The following is a 20,786-nucleotide window of genomic DNA, read 5'->3' as shown; positions in this document are numbered from 1 at the left end:
CGATAATTTGCCTTTTCTAGAATGGCCTGTAAATGGAACCATTCAGTATCTGTCTAGCTCTTTGAATCTGTTTTCTTTCACTTAGCATAATACATGTTAGCTTCGTTCATGTGTTTGTATCAATAGTTTTTTATTGCTGAGTAGCAGTCCATTGAATGGATGTATTTCACATTTTATCCATTTAGCAATTGAAGGGCATTTGAGTTACTTCCAGTTTGGGGAGATTATGAATAAGGCTGCTATAAACATCTGTTTGAATGCATATTTTCATTTTTCTGGGGTAACTACCTAGGCGTGGGATTGCTGGGTAGTATAGTAAGGATATGCTTAATGTTAGAAGAAACTGCCAAACTTTTCCATAGTGGCCATGTCACTTTACCTTTAAATTTAATATTCCATAAATTTAATATTCTGGTTAGACAAATACCTTCACTTTACCTTCCTGTCAGTATTGTATGAGAGTTCCAGTTGCTCTCAGGTCTCCCCTGCCCCTGTTACTGTCAGAATTTAGTGTCGTTTGTTTTAATTTTAGCCATTCTAATAAGTAAGTAGTGCTGTCTCATTGTGATTTTAATTTGCATTTCCCTAATGACTAACCTACTGGCTAAGTCGGTTTTTCAATTTCTAGAATCTCAGTATAGATAACACAGAGTAAACTATCCTTTAAGTTTGTTCCCGTGTCTTTGGAATGTGTAATGTGTTAGGATTCTTTGAAAATGGTTCTTCAAATGTGATAACTCTAAACTAAAAGATACATAAACAGTATCTAAAGATATCTAAATGTCTTTAAATATAAGATATCTACAGCCATACTCTTGTGGATTAAAGGGTCAGTATACAAATCCTGGTCTATTTCCCTTTGAGAATATTACAAATAATTGTTCATAGTAACTCACCTAGGGTTACACAGTAAAACGTTTTGAACGTTAATTGAAAGTGATGTCTTATGGTATTTTCTCTCAACTTCATTAATTCTGCTTGGAAGTGAATTCGTGTATTTGAGAAAAAGAGATAAGCAGTCAATGATTACAATTTGAAGTTTACGTTTTGATTTCCTTCCATGATTCAGGTTTCAGACTCAGTTATCTGTCATTTAGATACATAAGGACCAGCCAGTGTCAGTGCAGTCAGAAAGGTCCTTGGGGTGACCTTTCTACACATATCAAGGTTTTTGGACTGATAACCTCCAGCCCAGAGAAGGTGACATCTACTTTAGAATCGGAAGGGAGTCTTTTCTCAGATATTTAACTGTCTTATTTTTTACATCATGTTGTAACTAAAAAATACATTAGGTATTTTAAAAATCAATTGTAATTTCAAAGCATCAGTGTAATGATGTTTTTGATATCTTTTTCTTAATGGAACACTCAGGGTTATGAATAAAACACCAGTAAAGTGCTAGCATTATTGATTGTAGATGAAGTTGTCTACTGGGTAAGTGCTTCCCAGCTTAGTGTTCCTTAATGTAGTTCCTGGGTTCAGATCTAAGAATTTTATAACCTTTGAAATTAAAAATAACTTGAAAAAAGCAAGTGATTCCTGTATAATTTTAAAAGTCTTATGCAAGGTGGCAGTGACTTCTGTTGCCAAGATGGAATGCTCTTGTTAAGCAGAGCATAGACTGAGAGGCAGCCCTCCCTGTCAGAATCCTGACTTGACCATATACTAGCTGTGTGACCTTGGGCTGTGTGACCTGTCTGTGTCTCTGGTTCCTCATCTGGAAAATGGGGATAATAACAGTATATTTGGATTATTATAAGGATTATGTTAATACACATGAAGTGTTTAGCTTTTATAAATGTAGCTATGATGATGATTACAGTCCCAGCTCTTTTACTGTTTGTAGATTTTCTCCTTATACTGAGCCAGATAAATAACAGCATTTTATAAAAGATTGAGAATGTGTCTTTTAAAAGGAAGCCATATAGCTCTTTTTTTTTTTTTTTTTTTTTTTTGAGACCAGAGTCTCACTCTGTCATCCAGGCTGGAGTGCGGTGGTGCAATCTCAGCTCACTGCAACCTTCACTTCCCAGGTTCAAGCGATTCTAGTGCCTCAGCCTCCCGAGTAGCTGGGATTACAGGCACACACCACCACACCCTGCTAATTGTTGTATTATTATTTTTTTTTAGTGGAGATGGGGTTTCACCGTGTTGGCCAGGCTGATCTTGAACTCCTCACCTCAAGTGATCCACCCACCTCTGCCTCCCTAAATGCTGGGACTACAGGCGTGAGCCACCATGCCCAGCCGGAAGCCAAATAGTTCTGACTTATTCTCTACCATGTTAGAAATTGATTTTAAGTTTATTGTGCTACTTTGCGTCATTATTAGTAATACTATAAAGAATTAAGTATGAAGATCATCTAGAAGCAGATGTTATTCTTCCACATACACGAAATTACAGACTCACTATGCTAAGATAGGGAGTGTTTCCATAAATTCAATATTCTGGTTAGACAAATACCTTCTTTAAAAGGTGAATTTTATAGCACTTAGGGAGGCTGAAGTGGGTAGATCACTTGAGGCCAGAGTTTAAGACCAGCCCAACCAACATGGCAAAACCCTGTCTCTACTAAAATACAAAAATTAGCCGGGCGTGGTGGTTCATGCCTATAGTCTCAGCTACTCGGGAGGCTGAGGCAAGAGAATCGCTTGAACCTGGGAGGTAGAGGTAGAGGTAGAGGTTGCAGTGACCGGGGATCGCACCACTGCACTCCAGCCTGGGCGACAGAGTGAGACTCTGTCTCAAAAATAAATAAATAAATAAGTGAACTTTGTTAGTGGCTAAGAACTTACTGTAAGATGTGGCCAACTTATTAGTTACATATGACCTTGGGCAAGTTATTTTAACTTCTGATTATTTAATCTCACTTAGCTGTAGTTTATTTGTTTGGGGGGGGCTAATGTATTGACTAAATATGGTATTTAAAGGATTAACAATTCCTGATAATTAGTAGAATGACTGTACTAAGAGCTCAATAAAATGTAATCTCCAGTTATCCTTCAAATACTACGTAAACTTAAAATATAAATTTCAACTGTGGTTTTCAGTATTCTACTTGTTTTCATTTTATTTATGTAGTAGTTAACCATAAACCCCTTCTTATTTAATCTCTTGTTGAAACCATTTTAACAGTTTTTCTTGCCTTTGTAAATTCTGTTTAATGGTTGTGAAGTGTCTGAATACGTTCCTTGAAGTCCGACTGTCTGGGTTTAAATACTAGCTTCACTACTTACAAGCTTTGTGACACTGTGCCAAGTTATTTAACATCTTTGTGACTTAGTTTCCTTATAAGCAAAATGGGGTTGTAATCTTACCACTTAGGGTTGTTGTAAGGATTAAATGCATATACATGTGTAAAGCACTTAGAGCAGTTCTCGGCACATAGTAAGTAGTAGTTAGACTAATAATTGTTTTATTGAGGATCCTTTTGGAGTTTGACCAGTAAATTTGTTGAGGATCCTCAATGAGTTTAGGCAGTAAATTCCTTAAAGAACTTAAAATACAAAGAAGGGCCTTAGGTGAGAGAGGACATTGATATGTAAACATTCCTGCATAGAGATAAATCTATATACTCATGCTCTGTTTTTGGTAGGTTATAGAGGTATATAGCATGAGACGTGTGTAGGAATGTGAGAAACATAAACTGGACTGTAGTAGCAGCAGCAAACACTTATGGATAGCCAACTATTATATAGCGAGGCATAGTCCTGGCTCTCAATATGAGCAGCTTGCTAGTAACAAAGTGAAAAAAGAAAATTACTTTAAGTCGATGATCTGATTGAGAAGTGCCAAATAAGTAGCCCTTGAATACAGGAAGACAGAGATTTAGAGTCATGAGTAATAACCGGCCTTATTTAAGGGGAGATAGAGTGGATAGTTAGGAAGAAAGGCATTCCAGGTTGGGGATTGCAGTGTTCATGGTGTATTTTAGACTAGCTTAGAGAAATAGAAGAAAAGCTTATAGAGAAGAAAGACATAGTTAACTGTGAAATGATACTCTATTATTCCTTAACTTACCCAGTTAATATTTTTAAATGAGAGCCTGCTGAATGCCAGAGACTCTACTACAAACTAGTATGAACAAAATTAACTCATTCCTTACCCTCATTCTACTTGCAGTCTTAAGGTAAAGACAGTCTTTATTTTTATTATTATTGGTTTTTTTTTTTTTTTTTTTTTTTTTTAAACAGAGTCTTGCTTTGTTGCCCAGGTTAGAGTGCAGTGGCACGATCTAAGCTCACTGCACCCTCCACCTCCAGGGTTCAAGCAATTCTCGTGCCTCAGCCTCCCGAGTAGCTGGGATTACAGGCGTGTACCACCATGCCTGGCTAATTTTTTTGTATTTCTTTTTTTAGTAGAGTCGGGGTTTCACCATGTTGACCAGGCTGGTCTCCAACTCCTGACCTCAGGTGATCCGCCCACCTCAGCCTCATAAGTGTTGGATTACAGGCATGAGCCACCGCTCTTGACCTAAAGACAATCCTTAAATAGTAATTACTATAATGTAGTCAGTAGTATGGTGATTGAAATACTTACAGGATTCTGTACTGGAGAACCGGCACCAAGCATATAGGATAGTATTTGTGGAGGGAAATGACTTTTAAGCTGAGACCTGAGAGTAGGAATTACCTAGGTGAAAAATGGGGAAATGTGGTTAAGGGATAGGATGACAGAACAACAGGCTGGGGAGAGGATGAGAATTCCCAGCATGGGAAGTTGGGGAAGGGAGGTTGGCCAGTTGAACTGAAAGAAGTCTAGTGATGATGGGGGAGCAATCCTAGGGAACCAGTGGCTTGACATGAGGCTTAAGAAGAAATAATGCTAAAGTGCTTTCTGAACCAGGTTTAAAAGATTTAGCATTATCCCCAGAGCTGTGAGATGCCCGTAAGAGACTTTAAATAGGGGGAGACATCAGATTTTTACGAATTGGAAATTCATCAGTTTCATATAAAATAACTTGCATGTAAGGTATAAGCAATGATAATCCTCTTGGATTTCAAGAAATAATTTTTCCAGTATACACTGAAGTTTTGTATTAGAATTTGTTAGTATTTTCTGAGATAAACTTACAGTGTAAAAGCCAATTAAATATTCTTACTAAATTGCTTTTCTTTTGAACTTTAGGATAGCTAGTGTCATTGATCACATTTAAGAGACAAACGCAACTAATACTTCCATAAGTCCAATACTCACTGGTGAGTTTTGCCCTGATGTTACTCTTAGAATTTGTCAGACATTTTCATTGCATGGACTCCGAGTCCTGTCTTCTAGAAATGAAGCCAGGTTGAACCAAATTAGCAATAAGCCAGCCTTCAGGATTGGATAGAAAGTTACCCACCCTCTGGAAATGAATAATTGGCATGCTTTCTGTTTGTGCACTCTGTAACTGCTTGCATGGCTTATGTGATCTGAAAAAGCTTCTTAACTGCTTTGAGTTAGTATGTCTTGTAGTATCAGATAATAAATTGAAATTGATAGACATTATTTCGGATTTGTAATTTCAAAAGGCTATCTGTAAACTTAGTTGATCTCTTTATTTTGAAGAATAAATTCCCCAGTTTTCAACTAGCTATGTAGAAGAATTGCAGTTTGTCATTTTTCATTAGAGGTTTAGTTTCTTAGTCTGCTTGAGCTGCCATAACAAATATCATATCCTGGGTGGCCTAAACAATAAGCACTTATTTCTCACAGTTCTGGAGGTTGCCAAATCTAAGATCAGAGTGTCAGCATGATTGGTTTCTGGTGAGGACTCTATTCCTGGTGTCCTCACATGGGGGAGGGAAAGGAGGAGAGATGGGAAACCAGCTGTCTCCTGTCTCCTCTTCTAAGGATACCAGTTCCACCAGAAGCACTCCACCTCCATGGCTTGATTTACCTCCTCAAGGCCCCATCTTCAGATACCATCATATTGGGGATTAGGGTTTCAACATATGAATTTGGGGGGACACAAACATTTAGTCCATAGCAGTTTCTAAATGTTTCCTGTAATTGGACACTGCCTCAGTTAGCCATTGGAGCCTTAATGTAAAATAATTTTCTTAATCTAAAATGGAATGGGGTACTTCAATTGAAATGTGTTTGCAGTTTAGATGATATGTAAACTTTGAAGCAGTTTACAGCTTCTGGTAGCAGATTAAAAACTTTCTTTTTGAAATACGACATACCGGACAGTTGCACTTTGGACAGTTGCAATTTTTAAATAACACTAGTTGTCTGACAACATGGCTCACATTTCAGTTGCTACCATACTTTATCTTTTAGTTTTATATATTAACTAAAATGTAACTGCATAAAGTACAAAACTTTTGCTGGCTATCTTTTCAGTCCACAAACACTATGTAAATGACAGAAGCCCATCATGATCAGTGACAAGTCATGTCACTTATTTCAAAGTCTATCTGTCATTGGCCACTGTGCATACGGTTCACACACAGAACAGTAGTATGTAGTGTTGCCTCTTTGTCCCCCATGAGAAACTCATGATGTTTTACAAAAATGGGTAATTGAAAGAGTTGACCAACAAAGATAAAACTGCAGTGAATTAACAAAAGTGATCACGAAATGCTAGAAGTGATAGTTGAATCAAATATAAATGGAGTTAAAGAAGAAATAGCTCACCCTGGAAATGTGGATGCTTTCACAAGTTGAAAGACTATAGATATACAGCCAAAGGAATTTGGTGAAGGTAAACTTACATACATGATACAAGTGGTATGATAAAAAGGATGAAGATGTCCCAGAGGTAGTGACACTAGCAAAAACTTTGCATACTGAAGGAGCTGTCAGAGATACTTCATGATACTGAAAGAGCAAAGGATAAAATGTTATAAGTTGATCCAGACTCAGAAAGGAGTGTGATAGCTTGCAAAGGCATAAGAGATACTTGCTCCACTTCATAAGTTCTATGAGGAGAAGACAAGCACTATTTAAGCTATTCTTAAGTTTTCACAAAGAAATGTAACACTTCTCAATGTTTTTAATGTTTTAATTACAGTACACTAAATAAACATTAGTTTTGCTATTTTTTCCATTTCCATATGTACATTTATAATCAACAGAGTTTTTAATGTTTGACATGAACTTTTGTCTTGGAACAATTACAGTTTTTCAGTAGATTATTAAGAATGCTTTACATGCTGCCTGTATATTACAAACATTTGTATATTACAAGTAGTTTATAAATGTTTATTGGCTCTGGTCTCTGCTTTTGAGACACAAGATAAAATCAAAGACTCTTAATCTAGTGGGGAAATTAGTTACATAAAATAAATTACAATGAATTATATCATTCAAAGTGCTAAGGTATACTTTGCTGCTTTGACAGGTGGGTCATTGAAGATTCAGAGGTGGTAATATTTGAGCTGGTACTGGTGTCTGATTTTGCCAGTTTGATAAAGGGGGAAAGGAAAAGGTGCCAATCAAGGAGATCTGAAACACCAGCTTGTTCCACAAACCAGGCCAGAACAAAAGCTGCATCTGGGTGTGGTAAGAGCCCTAGAAAAAGGCAATGTGGGGCACAGATTTGTGGAACTTGTTAACGGATTATAAGATACTTCATTCAGTAAACAGACTTGGAAAGGTTTTTGGTTTTTTGTTTTTTTTTTTCTGAGATGGAGTTTCACTCTTGTTGCCCGGGCTGGAGTGCAGTGGCACGATCTTGGCTCACCGCAACCTCCGCCTCCTGGGTTCAAGCGATTCTCCTGCCTCAGCCTCCCAAGTAGCTGGGATTACAGGCATGCACCACCACGCTCGGCTAATTTTGTATTTTTAGTAGAGACGGGGTTTCTCCATGTTGGTCAGGGTAGTCTCGAACTCCCGACCTCAGGTGATCCACCCACCTTGGCCTCCCTAAGTGCTGGGGATTATAGGCAGGTGCTACCACACCTGGCTCAGACTTGGAAAATTTTTAAGTGGACAAATAAACTGATCAAGTTTGCATTTTAAGAGATAACTCTGGATAGTGTTGTAGAAAATGGGGTTATAGTAGTTCAGGGTAGAGATGTTGGGGACCTGAACTAAGGCGATGTAGAAGGAAAGGAAGGGGCACATTAGCAGCTACTTAAGGGATAGACTCCATATTACTTGGATGGAAAGAAAAGCTGAGGGAGAGGAAAAAGTAAAATACAACTATCTAATTTCAAAGATACAAAGATTAGATTACTATAATGACTGTTGTGTGATCTTGGTGTAGGTCTTTCCTTACTTTGCTCTGGGATGGGGCAGAAATGTAGGGAGGAAATATTTACATGCTTCATTGCCAGTGTTTTTTGTTTGTTGTTTTACATTTTGTTGATTAATAACTCCATACGAGAGAATAAGATTCAGCAGAGTTCAAAAGTATATGTTGGGTAAGTTAGAGTTAGGGCTTTTTTTAAAGCTTTCTTTTCCTGTTTTTCATGGTTGTGGAAACTCATTATAAAAACTTAAGTTAGGTACTGGATGATAGTGTTGTAGATTGCACTGTTGAGAATTCTGTTCCTCTAGAATACAGAGTAGTTCCGGAAGGGAGGATTGTCCCTCTAGAAGTAGATTAAAGAGTAATTTAGGAATTCGCTTCTGGTCTTTCTAGAATAATCTAATTACCAATGAACAGTCTTAAGGAAGAGAGGAATGACTCAGAAGTTATTCCAATTATTTTTGGACAGTAGAAGTCTTAATTTCCAGTATAAAACCAAAAGTGAGTACATCATTATTATTCTTAATTGCTTCTTTGCATTCATAGCCATCTGTGTTCTTTGGTTGTTTCAAAATCAGTTTAATTTTGCATATTAGTATATGCATTCTTCAAGTAGTTATATGGCTACTAACCATAACCTTTTTGAGTTTTATTGTCTGTGGTTGCCATTATTAAATCAGTGAAAGACATGCGTAATAAAAATATTCCTTTATTTAATAATCTCTTTGCCTCCTTGTGGATGTTCTATCTTCTTTCTCCTAAATACCTATTTCCTATAAGAGACGAGCAGGATAATCATCAGGATTTTACTGTGAAATGTAAATGAGTCCTGACATTAGTCTTTTGTCCTCATATGCAACATACCCAGACTTGCTTCTCTTCTGCGTAACTTTATCTTGGCTAATGGAGTGTTATTTTTAAGAGTGCCACCTCTGAAATCACACTGATCTGGAGTCAAATCCTAATTCCTACATATGCTAACTTTATGAACTTTGGCCAAGTTATGGAACTTCTCTCTCCTTTCATTTTCTCATCTATAAAACAAAGAGATTATAATGGTATTTATCTTTTAACATTTATTTTTTTCTTTTTCTGTTTTTTTTTTTTTTTTTTTTTTTTTTTTTTGAGACCGAGTCTTGCTCTGTCGCCTAGGCTGGAGTGGTGCAATCTGGGCTCACTGCAACCTCTGCCTCCCAGGTTGAAGCGATTCTCCTGCCTCAGCCTCCCAAGTAGCTGAGACTACAGGCGCCCGCCACTACACCCAGCAAATTTTTTGTATTTTTAGTAGAGACAGGGTTTCGCCATGTTAGCCAGGATGGTCTCTATCTCCTGACCTTGTGATCCGCCAGCTTTGGCCTCCCAAAGTGCTGGGATTACAGGCGTGAGCCACCGTGCCCGTCCCTTTTAACAAATCTTACTGCTATTATTATCATCTATTTAATTATCAAGTTAGGAGCTTTCTGGCTTCCCCTCTTCACCTTCCAGCTGTCCTCTCTCATCTGAGATCAGTATCCTCGAGACCCATGATTCTAGCTTAGACAACTCCCTCACATTTGCCTCCTCTTCACCGTCTGCCGTATGTCAGGCACTGCTCCATAGAATATTGCGGTAAATTTGCTGCCAGACTCTTAATTTGTGCCTCATAATCAAATCAAAGTCATGTTAATGAAACAATCTGAGAGCCTCCGTTGCCTACAGGACGGTTTCTCTCAGCACGTTTGAACTCTCACATCTTTTAAGACCCAGGTGAAAATGCCAGGCTAAGCTAATTAATCTTTCACATGTAACATTGGTTGCTTCTGTGACATTTTGTTTATCTTTTTAGCTCATTTGTCTGTGTCTCTCACTTGGAGTGTAAGTGCCACTGGGATGGTAATTCTTACTAATTTTTATATCCCATTGCCCAACTTAGTGCCTGTCATGATAGTTACTTGGAAAATATTTATTAATTAGTGCATTGATTATACACCTGAAGAGCCACACTCTTCATCCATTTGCCTCATCTTTCCCTTTTTTGAAGGTCTGAGTGACTAAAGAGATCAGAACAGGAGGGCACATCCTAAAGCAGGATGCCCCATCGTCCTCAACTCTAAAATTGAAAGAGAAATTTGGGAGGAGAAAGACCTAAAGGGGTCGAGAGTAAGGAGAGTGTGTGATTGAATACTGAGATTAATGCCTAGTGTCCTTTACATTTCAGTCAATATTAGGGATAATATTACAGACGTTGTTTTTACAAACTTAAGCATTGATTTTACTTGTAGGCCCTGTCTTTACACATTATTGGCAATATAATCTCAGTAGAAACATCAGAAGAGTTGGAGTTGTCTATTTATTTGAGGCATTGGAAAGCAAAGCAAGTTAAAAACTCTTTATTGTCATTCGTTTAGTAGAGAAAAGAAACCCTGGCTTAAGACAACAAATTGTATCTGGGAAACAGGTTAATTCTTGGCATTCTGGAAAAGATGACTAGGGAGTAGCCAGGTACCCTGCAATTTTATATTCCTCAGGAAGCCATTGTCTCCCTCACAGTTGGGCAGCAGCATTTCCTTTCTTCCCCCATCCAACACACACTCTGCAGGTGCCATTGCTTGCAGTTTTTCTTACTTCTCAAGTTGAAACACTGACCATACATTCTGCAAAAGGCTTTATGATACAATTGGTGTGGTAGAGTATTGCTAGTCGTATAGGTCACATTATTTTTGGTTGGGTAACTTATCGTATGATTTGGAACCTAACTATTTATAGTGTTTTTCTATGATGAATCTGAATTCTCAGACTTACGAGTGGCCTTTTGGAATATAATCATTTTGTACAATAGGGATTGTCTTGAGCAAAGAAATTCATTCTTTTTAGAAGATGGTGAGAGAGAACAGAATGTCTGTTCAGTTTTATTTCCTTTTTCTAGGGGAATCTCTGCCACTCTTCTAGTTAGGATTGAAGTATGTTTTCTGAAGTTGAAGATAAAATGGATTTTTCAGACATACACCTAAATTAGTAAAACTTGTATTTACTTTTATTGATGGCTTAAAAATAAGCTTCTTGTTGAACTTGTTTTGAGTAATGAGAGATCTTTAAAATTTTCAAAATGAGGATTCATTCAATTTGTCAAATATTTCTTGCCTGCCCAGCACTGTGCTAGGTGCTGAAAATATAATGGTGATCAAAATAGGCATTACCTTTGTCTTCTTAGACAGTTCATAATCTATTAGGAAAGAAAGCTGGCACTCTCCTCCCCCACCTGTCCAACAACAAACAAAATAAATATCAGTTTTGATCAGTGATATCACAGGATACAGAAATAGAACAGTATGGAGGGACATAGAACATTGGAGGGCTAGGGTAGCTCAAAAAGGCTTCTCTGAGAATTTGGAATTAATGCTAAAATCTGGAAGATGAGAGAGAGTTAGACATTCCAGGAGTGGAGTAGCATGTGCAAGGGCACTGAGGCAGGAAAGAACTTAGTTACATGATTCTTAGAACTAAAAAAGGCCAGTGTGGCTGGAGCAAAGGAAGAGTAGCACAGGATACATTTGGAGGAGTAGATAGGCCGTATTGTGTGGAGCTTTGTAGACCTGATAAGGCATTTGGATTTTATTGCAGTTAGAAGCAGTTGCAAAGGATTTTCAGCAGGGGAGTGGCATGAAAGTGCTGAACAGATGACTCTGGCTGTTGTGTGGAAAGTGCTGAGTGGAATGCAGGAGACCAGTTAGGAGGCTGTGGCAGTAGTCAGTGCAAGAGATGATGGCAGCCTGAAGTAGGGTGGTGCCAGTCGAGACTGGAGTGGACGTTTTTGGAAGTGGATCTGACAGTTTACTGTCAAATGTAAGGAAAGAGGGAAAGAGTATCAATGACTTTCAGATTCCTAGCTTGAGCAACTGGGTTGACAGTTGGTGCTAATTAGTATAATAACAGTAGGGATAAAAAAAAATTGGGTTACATTTTAGACAAATTGAGTTATCTGAGGGACATCAAGAAGAGATGTGAGATAGGCAGTAGGGTGTATAGGCTGGCGGTCTGAGCAGAAGGTTGGGCTGCTGACACCAATGATGAAAGTAAATGTCTTTGAAAGCCATGAGAATGGATGAGACCCCTGGAGAACCAATGTAAGGAGAGAAGCACATGGTTCCTAGAAGACAGGAAGGGCAGCGGAGCATAGGAGGTGGGATTAGCTTTAGATAGACAGGAAGAGGGACCTTTTCATGTTAACACAAAGACAGGAGGCCCATCTGAGTCCAAATGTAAGAAGGCTTGGGTTGGCGTGAAGGTGAAAGAGTTTGAATCTGTGGCTTCTGAGTTTTCTGCCGTAGAATCCATGGTTGTCTACTGCAAAGGAGAAGGATTCTCAGAAATGTGAGAAGTTTGAGATACAGTGGTAGACAGAAAAAAACATAGTAGGATTCTCCAAGGGTGTCTTGGGCAAACGTACAGTAATTGTTTCAGTCTGCCTGGCTGTGAAATGAAAGAGGGAAAAGTCTTGTAAGTTTAATAGATGAACGACTAAGTGATGTAGGTAAATGGTATGAGCAAGTAACCTGAAAAGCAGGAGAAGGACGTTTTCTGGTCTGCTTAGTCTGCATGGCTTGCTTACAGTAGGTCAGGACCAGCTTGTTTAGTGGCTTTGTCACTAGCACACTGGGATTGTAGTGTTCTTTACCTCCAGTCAGCTCTTTATTATGGTAATAGTTGTATCTCATTTGAGTCTCAAGAGGGTCCTAAAACAAAAGGAAACAGCACAGAGTATTACAGTATTAGCAGAATACAAAAATATATATTTATCAGAAACAAGTCACGTGCCCAAAAACGTTATCTGTACTTATAAGTCACAATGACATGTTGCCTTAGCAAAGAATATCTAATGTAAGCTTTGCTTCTAGTTTATGGACATATGAGAATATTAAACAAATTTTGCATTTCTTTCCTGAACTAATACTTTAAAAATATGCAACTAGAAATTTACGCCCCCCAAAAGTAACATCTTAACCTCCTCTTCATTCCAAACTCTAAGTTGCTTACTTACTTTTAAGATGTGGTTACTTAAGGTAAGAAAAAATAAGTTATTTGATCAACTTTCATTTTTCTCTTTAGTCTGACAACATTATGGCATTAAATAAAGTCCAGGAGGTATTGGGCTGGTCCTTGTTTGGTCTCTGGTAATTTAGATGAGGCAGAACTGAGTCTCCAGGAATGTGAATATTATCTCAAAAAGTTAGTAACAGCTACTGTGCAAAGTTTGAAAGCCCAAGTCAAATCCTGGGCATGTGCATGGATGTGTGGTAAGGCATAGGTTCCAACTCTCGTGCAGAAACAACAGGAGTGAGATTTGGTCAACTTTCTGTGCATCCTTGACCACCCAGCGTCAAGGGATCATCCCACCTCAGCCTCCAGGTAGCTAGGACCCCAGGCACAGGCCACCATGCCCGGATTTTTTTTTTTTTTTTTTTTTTTTTTTTTGGTAGAGATGAGGTTTTGCTATGTTGCCCAGGCTGGCCTTGAATGCTTGGGCTCAAGCCACTCACCCACCTCAGCCTCCCAAAGTGTTGGGATTACAGGCGTGAGCCTGGCCAATAATTGCATCTTAGTAGCCTGTATCAAAACAGTCAAGTAGGAATTCGTAATCTTATTAGGAAAACATTAAATAGGATGTTTTCAATAATGTCTCCCTTCTCTGAGCTCATATTTTCTAGAGTGTAAGCGAGCTGGAATTGCATAAAGTGGGGCATAATATTCTCTAGCAAAAAGCTTTGAAATATGTATTTTTTGGCCGGGCGGGGTGGCTCAAGCCTGTAATCCCAGCACTTTGGGAGGCCGAGACGAGTGGATCACGAGGTCAAGAGATCGAGACTATCCTGGCTAACCCGGTGAAACCCCGTCTCTACTAAAAAATACAAAAAAACTAGCCGGGCGCAGTGGCTGGCGCCTGTAGTCCCAGCTACTCGGGAGGCTGAGGCAGGAGAATGGCGTAAACCCGGGAGGCGGAACTTGCAGTGAGCTGAGATCCGGCCACTGCACTCCAGCCTGGGCGACAGAGTGAGACTCCGTCTCCAAAAAAAAAAAAAAGAAATATGTATTTTTTTTCTTTCTTCCTTCCTTTTTTTTTTTTTTTTTTTTTTTTTTTTTGGTGACTCATGGAGTGGGAGAGCACTGTGATACCAAAAGCTGTTTGGTAGACTAAGCAGTATTTCTCAGCCTCTAATGATGAGAAACCCAAGCCTTCTGTTCCTTAGAATACACAGATGTTATATTTGTAAAGCAAGTGTATGACCACTTCCTGAATTTGAGGAGCATTCTGTTACAGTTGAGGGAGGATATTTTTGTTGATTCAGTCAATGTTGTAGCAGTTTGCAGTGTTAATGATAGGAGTTTGAGTGTCTGTCAGATACTGTTATGCGCACGTGATACGGTGGTGATGGGATCTGTTAAATAAGGGAGGGACACAGAAATAACTCTTTCCAGAATGCTGGCGAAGTGTTTTGAAGAATTAACGTATTTTACTAAAATTTGTTATAGAAGTAAGAATTTTGCTAGGTATAGTAAACTATAAGTAGTGCTTGACTTAAAAGAATTACTAAACAAGCCAAATTTATGAGTAAATCATAAAATCCCTTTTCTTTCCCAGAGAAGGAAAACAAGTGATGGCTTCATAATAGTATAACTTTTTACCCAACTCCCCACCCCCGAGCCTTTCTGTGAAAGCTTGTATTTGTGATGGGTTACTTCTGAAAGTTTAAAATCGAAATTTGAAATATAAGATTTACCGAATAAAAGTTGACCTATACCTGGAGGATAACTGAAAATCATGACCTTGGGGAAATGGACTGTCAGAGCAAGTTTTTGAGCGTGGTCTACGCCTTGAATGGTTTTATAATGCAGATGAATGAATCTACTCCGATGATGTTTGCTAACTTCTGGCCAAGTGCCAGGCTGATAGTGTGTGTGTGTGTGTGCGCGCGCGCGTGTGCACATACATTCAGTCATCTAATGTTTGAAATACCAAGCCTGCCATTCTGGACAGCAGAAATGTTTATTTAGAACATAGTCCAGAGTCTAGTTTAGAACGTGTAAGGGAGTTCATGTATGGAAAGTTTCCCAAAGCTTTAGTTTATGCAAATTCAGGGAATTTCAACGTTATTTCCTTATGGATTTTGATGTCACACAGGAAACTAAACCGCTACTTTAGTGATCCAGTAGTATGTTCATTTGCTTGCTGTTATTTATAAGTATTTGTTGATAACCATTTTCCTTTTAAAGTCATCATAATGTGTTCATGCTTCTATTCAGTCTTCAGCTAGAGGAAAACTTAAATGTGTGTTGATGTCTGAAATCTGTTCTGCACACAGTGGGTTTTTCAAGTTAGAGTTGCATAGTCTGTTATGATTTAACTGGCTACTTTAGAGATAAGCTGTGCTGTAATACACTTGATAACTAAGTGCTTTCAAGAGTTACTGCATCCGTGCCTGGTGCGGTGGCTCGTGCCTGTACAGCACTTTGGGAGGCCAAGGCGGTTGGATCACTTGAGGTCAGGAATTCAAGACCAGCCTGGCCAACATAGTGAAACCCCACCTCTACTAAAAATACAAAAATTTGCTAGACTGGGTATGGTGGTACCTCTCTGTAGTCCCAGCTACTCCAGAGGCTGAGGCAGGAGAATCACTTGAACCCGGGAAGTGGAGGTTGCAGTGAGCTGAGATCACACCACTGCTCTCCAGCCTGGGCAACAGAGCAAAACTCCATCTCAAACGAAAGAAGAGTTACTGCATCGAGATATACTACTTCACACACACACACACACACACCTGTGCACACAATTTGTGCCATTAAGTGCTTTTTTTTTTTTTTTTTTTTTTGAGACAGAGTCTTGCTTTGTTGCCCAGGCTGGAGTGCAATGGCACAACCTTGGATCACTGCAACCTCTGCCTCCCGAGTGTGAGCCATTCTCCTGCCTCAGCCTTCCCAAGTAGCTGGAATTGCAGGTGTGCACCAACAGGCCCAGCTAATTTTTGTGTTTTTAGTACAGATGGGGTTTCACCATATTGGCCAGGCTGGTCTCAAACTCCAACTTCTGACCTCAAGTAATTTTCCCATCTTGGCCTCCCAACATACTGGGATTACAGGAGTGAGCCACCGCTCCCGGCCTTTAAGTACTTTCTGATGTGCAGTTAGCTTTTATGCTTGCCTGGGCAAATGCTTCTCAGTTGGTGTACCATCATTTTTCTCAGGATTTTCATCAGTGTATAAAATTTGTTTTTGCTACTGATGAATAGAATAGGTATGTTCTTGTGATATTCTGAGGAGAGCCAATTGTGTGACTTGATGTGGAGATACTGTTATTTTCAAAATAAGATAGGGAGTGTAATATAAAGCCAGCACCAAAGAAAGAGCTGATTTTCTGGAAGTTGGGAAAATATTGCTTTGCCTGTTCGAGAGGGCTCAGTCAGGTCTTTAGAGAGTTTTGAAGTGATATTCTGCTGAAGGGCAAATGAATGAATGATAATTAGAATTATAAATGATCTGAAATATGAAGTCATTTCAGCTGCTTTTAAAATAATGCTATAATAGCTTTCCCTTTTTAAAAACGAAGCTAAAAATGCTCCTTGGGTCTGCCATTTCCTTTTTATCTATCTACTAGCTATTATTCTGTGATTCTACCAGCTATTATTCTATTGCTATTACTCTCCTTGCTACAGTAAAATATCCAGAAAAAGTTGCCTGTATTTCTTATTTGTGCTTCCTCACCTCCCATCCATTATAACTGAAATGGTTGTCATTTCCACTCTCACATTAACTTCTTGCACACACTCTTGCAAGAGTGAAGTCTTACATACCCCCATCACCACACTTCTTCAAAATTATCAGTAATGATTTTGAAACAGATGACTCCTACTTAAAACCATTTCCTAGACCCACAGAGATTCTGATATATTTGGTTTGAGAGATGTCACCAAGATGGTGGAATAGGAAGTACCAGCCTTCATCTGCCCATAAAAAAATAACAGACAGCTGTTCACAAACCAAAATAGCCCTAGTTTAGGGTGGGGCCAGGCATCAGTATTTTTAAAAAGCTGCTCAGATGATTCTAATGCCAATCAGGCAGAAAACTACTGCTCTAGGGGCTTATCTCATACATAATAACACCTAAACCATGTAGTGTGACCTACAAGGCTCCTGCCTGTCTCTCTGATGCCACCTCCTACTGATCTCCGTTTCCTCTCCTCTAGCCACCTTGGTCTCCCTCAGTGATGCTGGAACTTTGTTTTGTTCATCATTATATCTCTAGCACTAAAGTAGTGCCTTCTTGCACACAGTATATGTTCAACAGATATTTGTTGAATCCACAAATATTTTTATAACACTGTTTGATGTTCTTATTCTGTAGTAGTGATTACTCTGCAAGTAATGCTGTCTAGGTTGGTAGTGTGTTGAGTCTTTAGGAATGCTACCGAAAGCCCGGTATGTGAACATAAGTCACAAGCCCCCACAGTCCAGCTTATCTGTCTTCTAACACTGTCTTCTACTTTGCTGTCAGAACACCTACTTTTCTGTTTTTATCTCTTGCCATGAGTGGTATTGATACTTCTGATTTTTTTCTGGTCTCCTATTTCTGCTTTTATTTTGTCTAATTTTTTTTCCCTATATTGTTATTCATCCACTAGTTTCTCTGGGTGAAAAAGACTAGTTTTACCAGCATTGCCAATCAGTAAGAGAGCTTATTTTTTTCTGTGGGTAAACAGACCACTCATAGGATGTCCAGTACGTAATCTTTGGATCCTGTCCCTTTCTCTTGCTAGGTGCAGGTGGGTAGCTCCTTTGAGAAGCCAAGGTGGAATTGATGGGGGAGGGTCAGGTTTTAAAGGGAAGAATGGGTATCAGGGGAGATACCCATGTTTCTGAGGCCACAGTTGGAAGCCTAATTGATGGAAAATTGACGTTTTATTACACTGTTAACCCTGCTTACAGCAGGGGCCTGCAAAGTTTTCTTTTTTTAAATATAGATAGTAGGTCTTTTGGGCTTTTGGTCTTTGTGGGCTATGCAGTCTTTGTCCCAATAACTCTAGTCTAATGTTGTAGTGCAGAAGTAGTCATAGACAGTGTGTGAACACAGTAGTGTGGCTGTGTTTCATAAAACTGTTTATGGGCATTGAAATTTCAACTTTATATAAAATTATGTAAAATACTGTTCTTTGGATTTCCCCTCTCACCACCACCACCACCACCACCACCACCACCACCACCACCACCACCAGTTAAAAATAGTCAGGAGCCATGTAACAATATTTCAGTCAACTACAGCAGACTGTTTATACATCTCTGGTACCATAAGATTAATAATACCTTATTTTTACTATACCTTTTCTATACTTAGCTACACAAATATTTATCACTGTGTTACAGTTGCCTACAGCATTCAGTACAGTAACACATGTACAGGTTTGTATCCTAGGATCAAGAGGCTATACCATATAGCCTAGGTGTGTAGTAGGCTGTACTGTCTAGGTTTGTAAATACACTCTTTGATGTTCATACAACAGTGAACTTGCCTAACATCACATTTCTCAGATCTTATCCCCCTTGTTAAGTGACTCATGACTGTACAAAAGCTGTTCTTAGCTGGTGAGCCATAAAAAGGCAGAAGGCAGGATTTGGTCCTTGGGCCATTCATAGTTTGCTAACATCCAGCTTCACATTTATGTAGTTTTGACTTGGAAAGTCGAGTTCTTGACCAGTAGTCCTTTTCATACCTCACGTTATAAAAACTCTTTAGATTTTGTGGTTGTTGGCACATGACCTCTTTATTAGTATCCATATGTAAATTTTGTCCCCAAAAGCTCCTTATCACGTTGGTGTCTTTGCCTCCTATGTTTTAGCACCTACTCCTGGGCCACAATGTTTGAGCCTTTTATTATGTCTTTGCAGCTTTGCTTCTGCTCTGCTTCTACAATAAAACAGCTATTTTTTTTTAAATTTAATAAACATTCCTTTCAGGCTGTATACAGGTGCTATGGAGGCCCCCCTCTTTCACGCAGTTCACCTGCACTCCTGGTGGCCAGATCCCCAACATGCTGACAAGCTCTTTTCCTTAGGTGCAGGGATTGAGGTTGCTCTGCCTGAGTGCGGGGCAGCCAGCTCCATGCTGGCAGCCAAGAAGTGTTAAGAGTTTTTAATGTCATGGCCCCAGGAGTAACCCTTAACAAGGAAGTGGAGAGATACCTGGTCTTTCTCCTGTGGGAGAGTTCTGAGGCATGCCCTGAGGGACTGAACTCCAGGTGCTCACAGCAGTGAGGAACCTCCAGTCAGCTTTTCTCCCCGTCTCACTTTCACTGATCCCCTCAAGTGTGCTTCCTGGGATTTCCTTCCCGCAAATAAGCTGCTTGCACCCAAGTTCTTAGATCAGGGATGCCTTCTGGAGGAACCCAAATGACATGTGCTGGTGGACTCCTATTACTCTTACAGCTCTTTTTCTCCTTTCCTCCCCACTGGGAGTATATGAAGTAGCTTCCTTAGTGGTTGACGTTGACACTAGATGTGGGAAAGGAAGTATTACAGGTTGAATATTCCTTATCTGAAAGCTTGAGACCAGAGTGTTTCTGATCTTGAAGTTTGAAATATTTGTATTGTACTTACCAGTTGAGCATTCCTAATCCAAAAATCTGAAGTCTGAAATGTTCCAAAGTCTAAAACTTTTTTCCCCCCCCCCAGTTTCTGAGCATTTTGGATTTCAGAGTTTCAGATTAGGAAGGCTCAACCGGTATATACCACCTGCCGATCATTCAGTTCAGCTCAGCAGTAACTCTGCTGGGTTACCAGCGTTCTTTGCAGGTTACCTTTTTCTGCCCTTAATTTTCTATTTCTGGAAAGAAAAGTAATATGTGACCTTGGTTGTCTTCCATGAGGTAGATCAGAATTTTCTGTTTCCAAAAGTTAGTTGGCAGATTCTGTGCTAGAAAGTAGGGTGTAGGGTACTACATACAATTAAGTATCACAATTAAGCAAGTGGTCATAAAATAGCAGTTACATGCATTTCTTTTGCCAAACTTCAAATAACATGATTGGCAGGACTTTGCGAAAACCACAGATGTTAAAATTTCAAAATGGTAATACGATCACAAGGAGCTATAGCCGTAATTCTCCCATTAAAGTACTTACTGATTAAAATAAGTTTTTAATGTCTGGAGAATTGAAAGTCTTTTTCTACCTGTGGCATGTTTCTTCCACAATGAGAACTTCAGTTGTATCAAGTAAATTTCACCATTGTAGAAGGTGTTTCGGCCATATAATCAATATGGGAATTTGGTTTTTATTTGGGGATAGACTAGTTATGTGTGTGTGTGTTTCAGGTTCTAGATTAATACATACTTTTAATTGTCTTTAAGTTGATGAACTCTTTTTAAAGGTATGACTTTATTAAAATGAGCTTTATCTCAGAAGCATGATGGTTTTTAATTTTTATTTGCAAAAAGTTACTCACTTTTTTTGTTTTTCTTGAGGTAGGGTCTCACTCTGCCACCCAGGCTGGAGTACAGTGGTGCAATCACAGCTCACTGCAGCCTCGATCTACCTCCTAGGTTCAGGCAATCTTCCCACCTCAGCCACCTGAGTAGCTGGGACTACA

The 20,786-nt window shown here is 39.1% G+C and overlaps 1 protein-coding gene across 11 annotated transcripts in view; it reads left to right on the top strand.

Annotated features, from left to right (window-relative positions):
* FERMT2 (FERM domain containing kindlin 2) overlaps positions 1 to 20,786 on the top strand; it is a 96,456-nt gene that overhangs the window by 9,370 nt on the left and 66,300 nt on the right. For 4 of the 11 annotated variants that reach the window (XM_073997418.1, XM_073997416.1, XM_073997417.1 and 1 more), the window contains exon 1: positions 8,578 to 8,680. The exons of the other annotated variants lie outside the window; for them this stretch is intronic. In XM_073997418.1, coding sequence (XP_073853519.1) covers positions 8,614 to 8,680 — 67 coding nt within the window. In that variant the 5' untranslated portion in view covers positions 8,578 to 8,613. Of the gene's footprint in view, positions 1 to 8,577; positions 8,681 to 20,786 lie in introns of those variants that run through there. 11 annotated transcript variants of the gene reach the window in all.

Source organism: Macaca fascicularis, chromosome 7, assembly GCF_037993035.2.
Source record: "Macaca fascicularis isolate 582-1 chromosome 7, T2T-MFA8v1.1".
Classification (NCBI taxonomy): domain Eukaryota; kingdom Metazoa; phylum Chordata; class Mammalia; order Primates; family Cercopithecidae; genus Macaca; species Macaca fascicularis.
The sequence above is the reverse complement of the archived record's forward strand: the minus strand, read 5'-3'. Positions and strand labels throughout refer to the sequence as shown.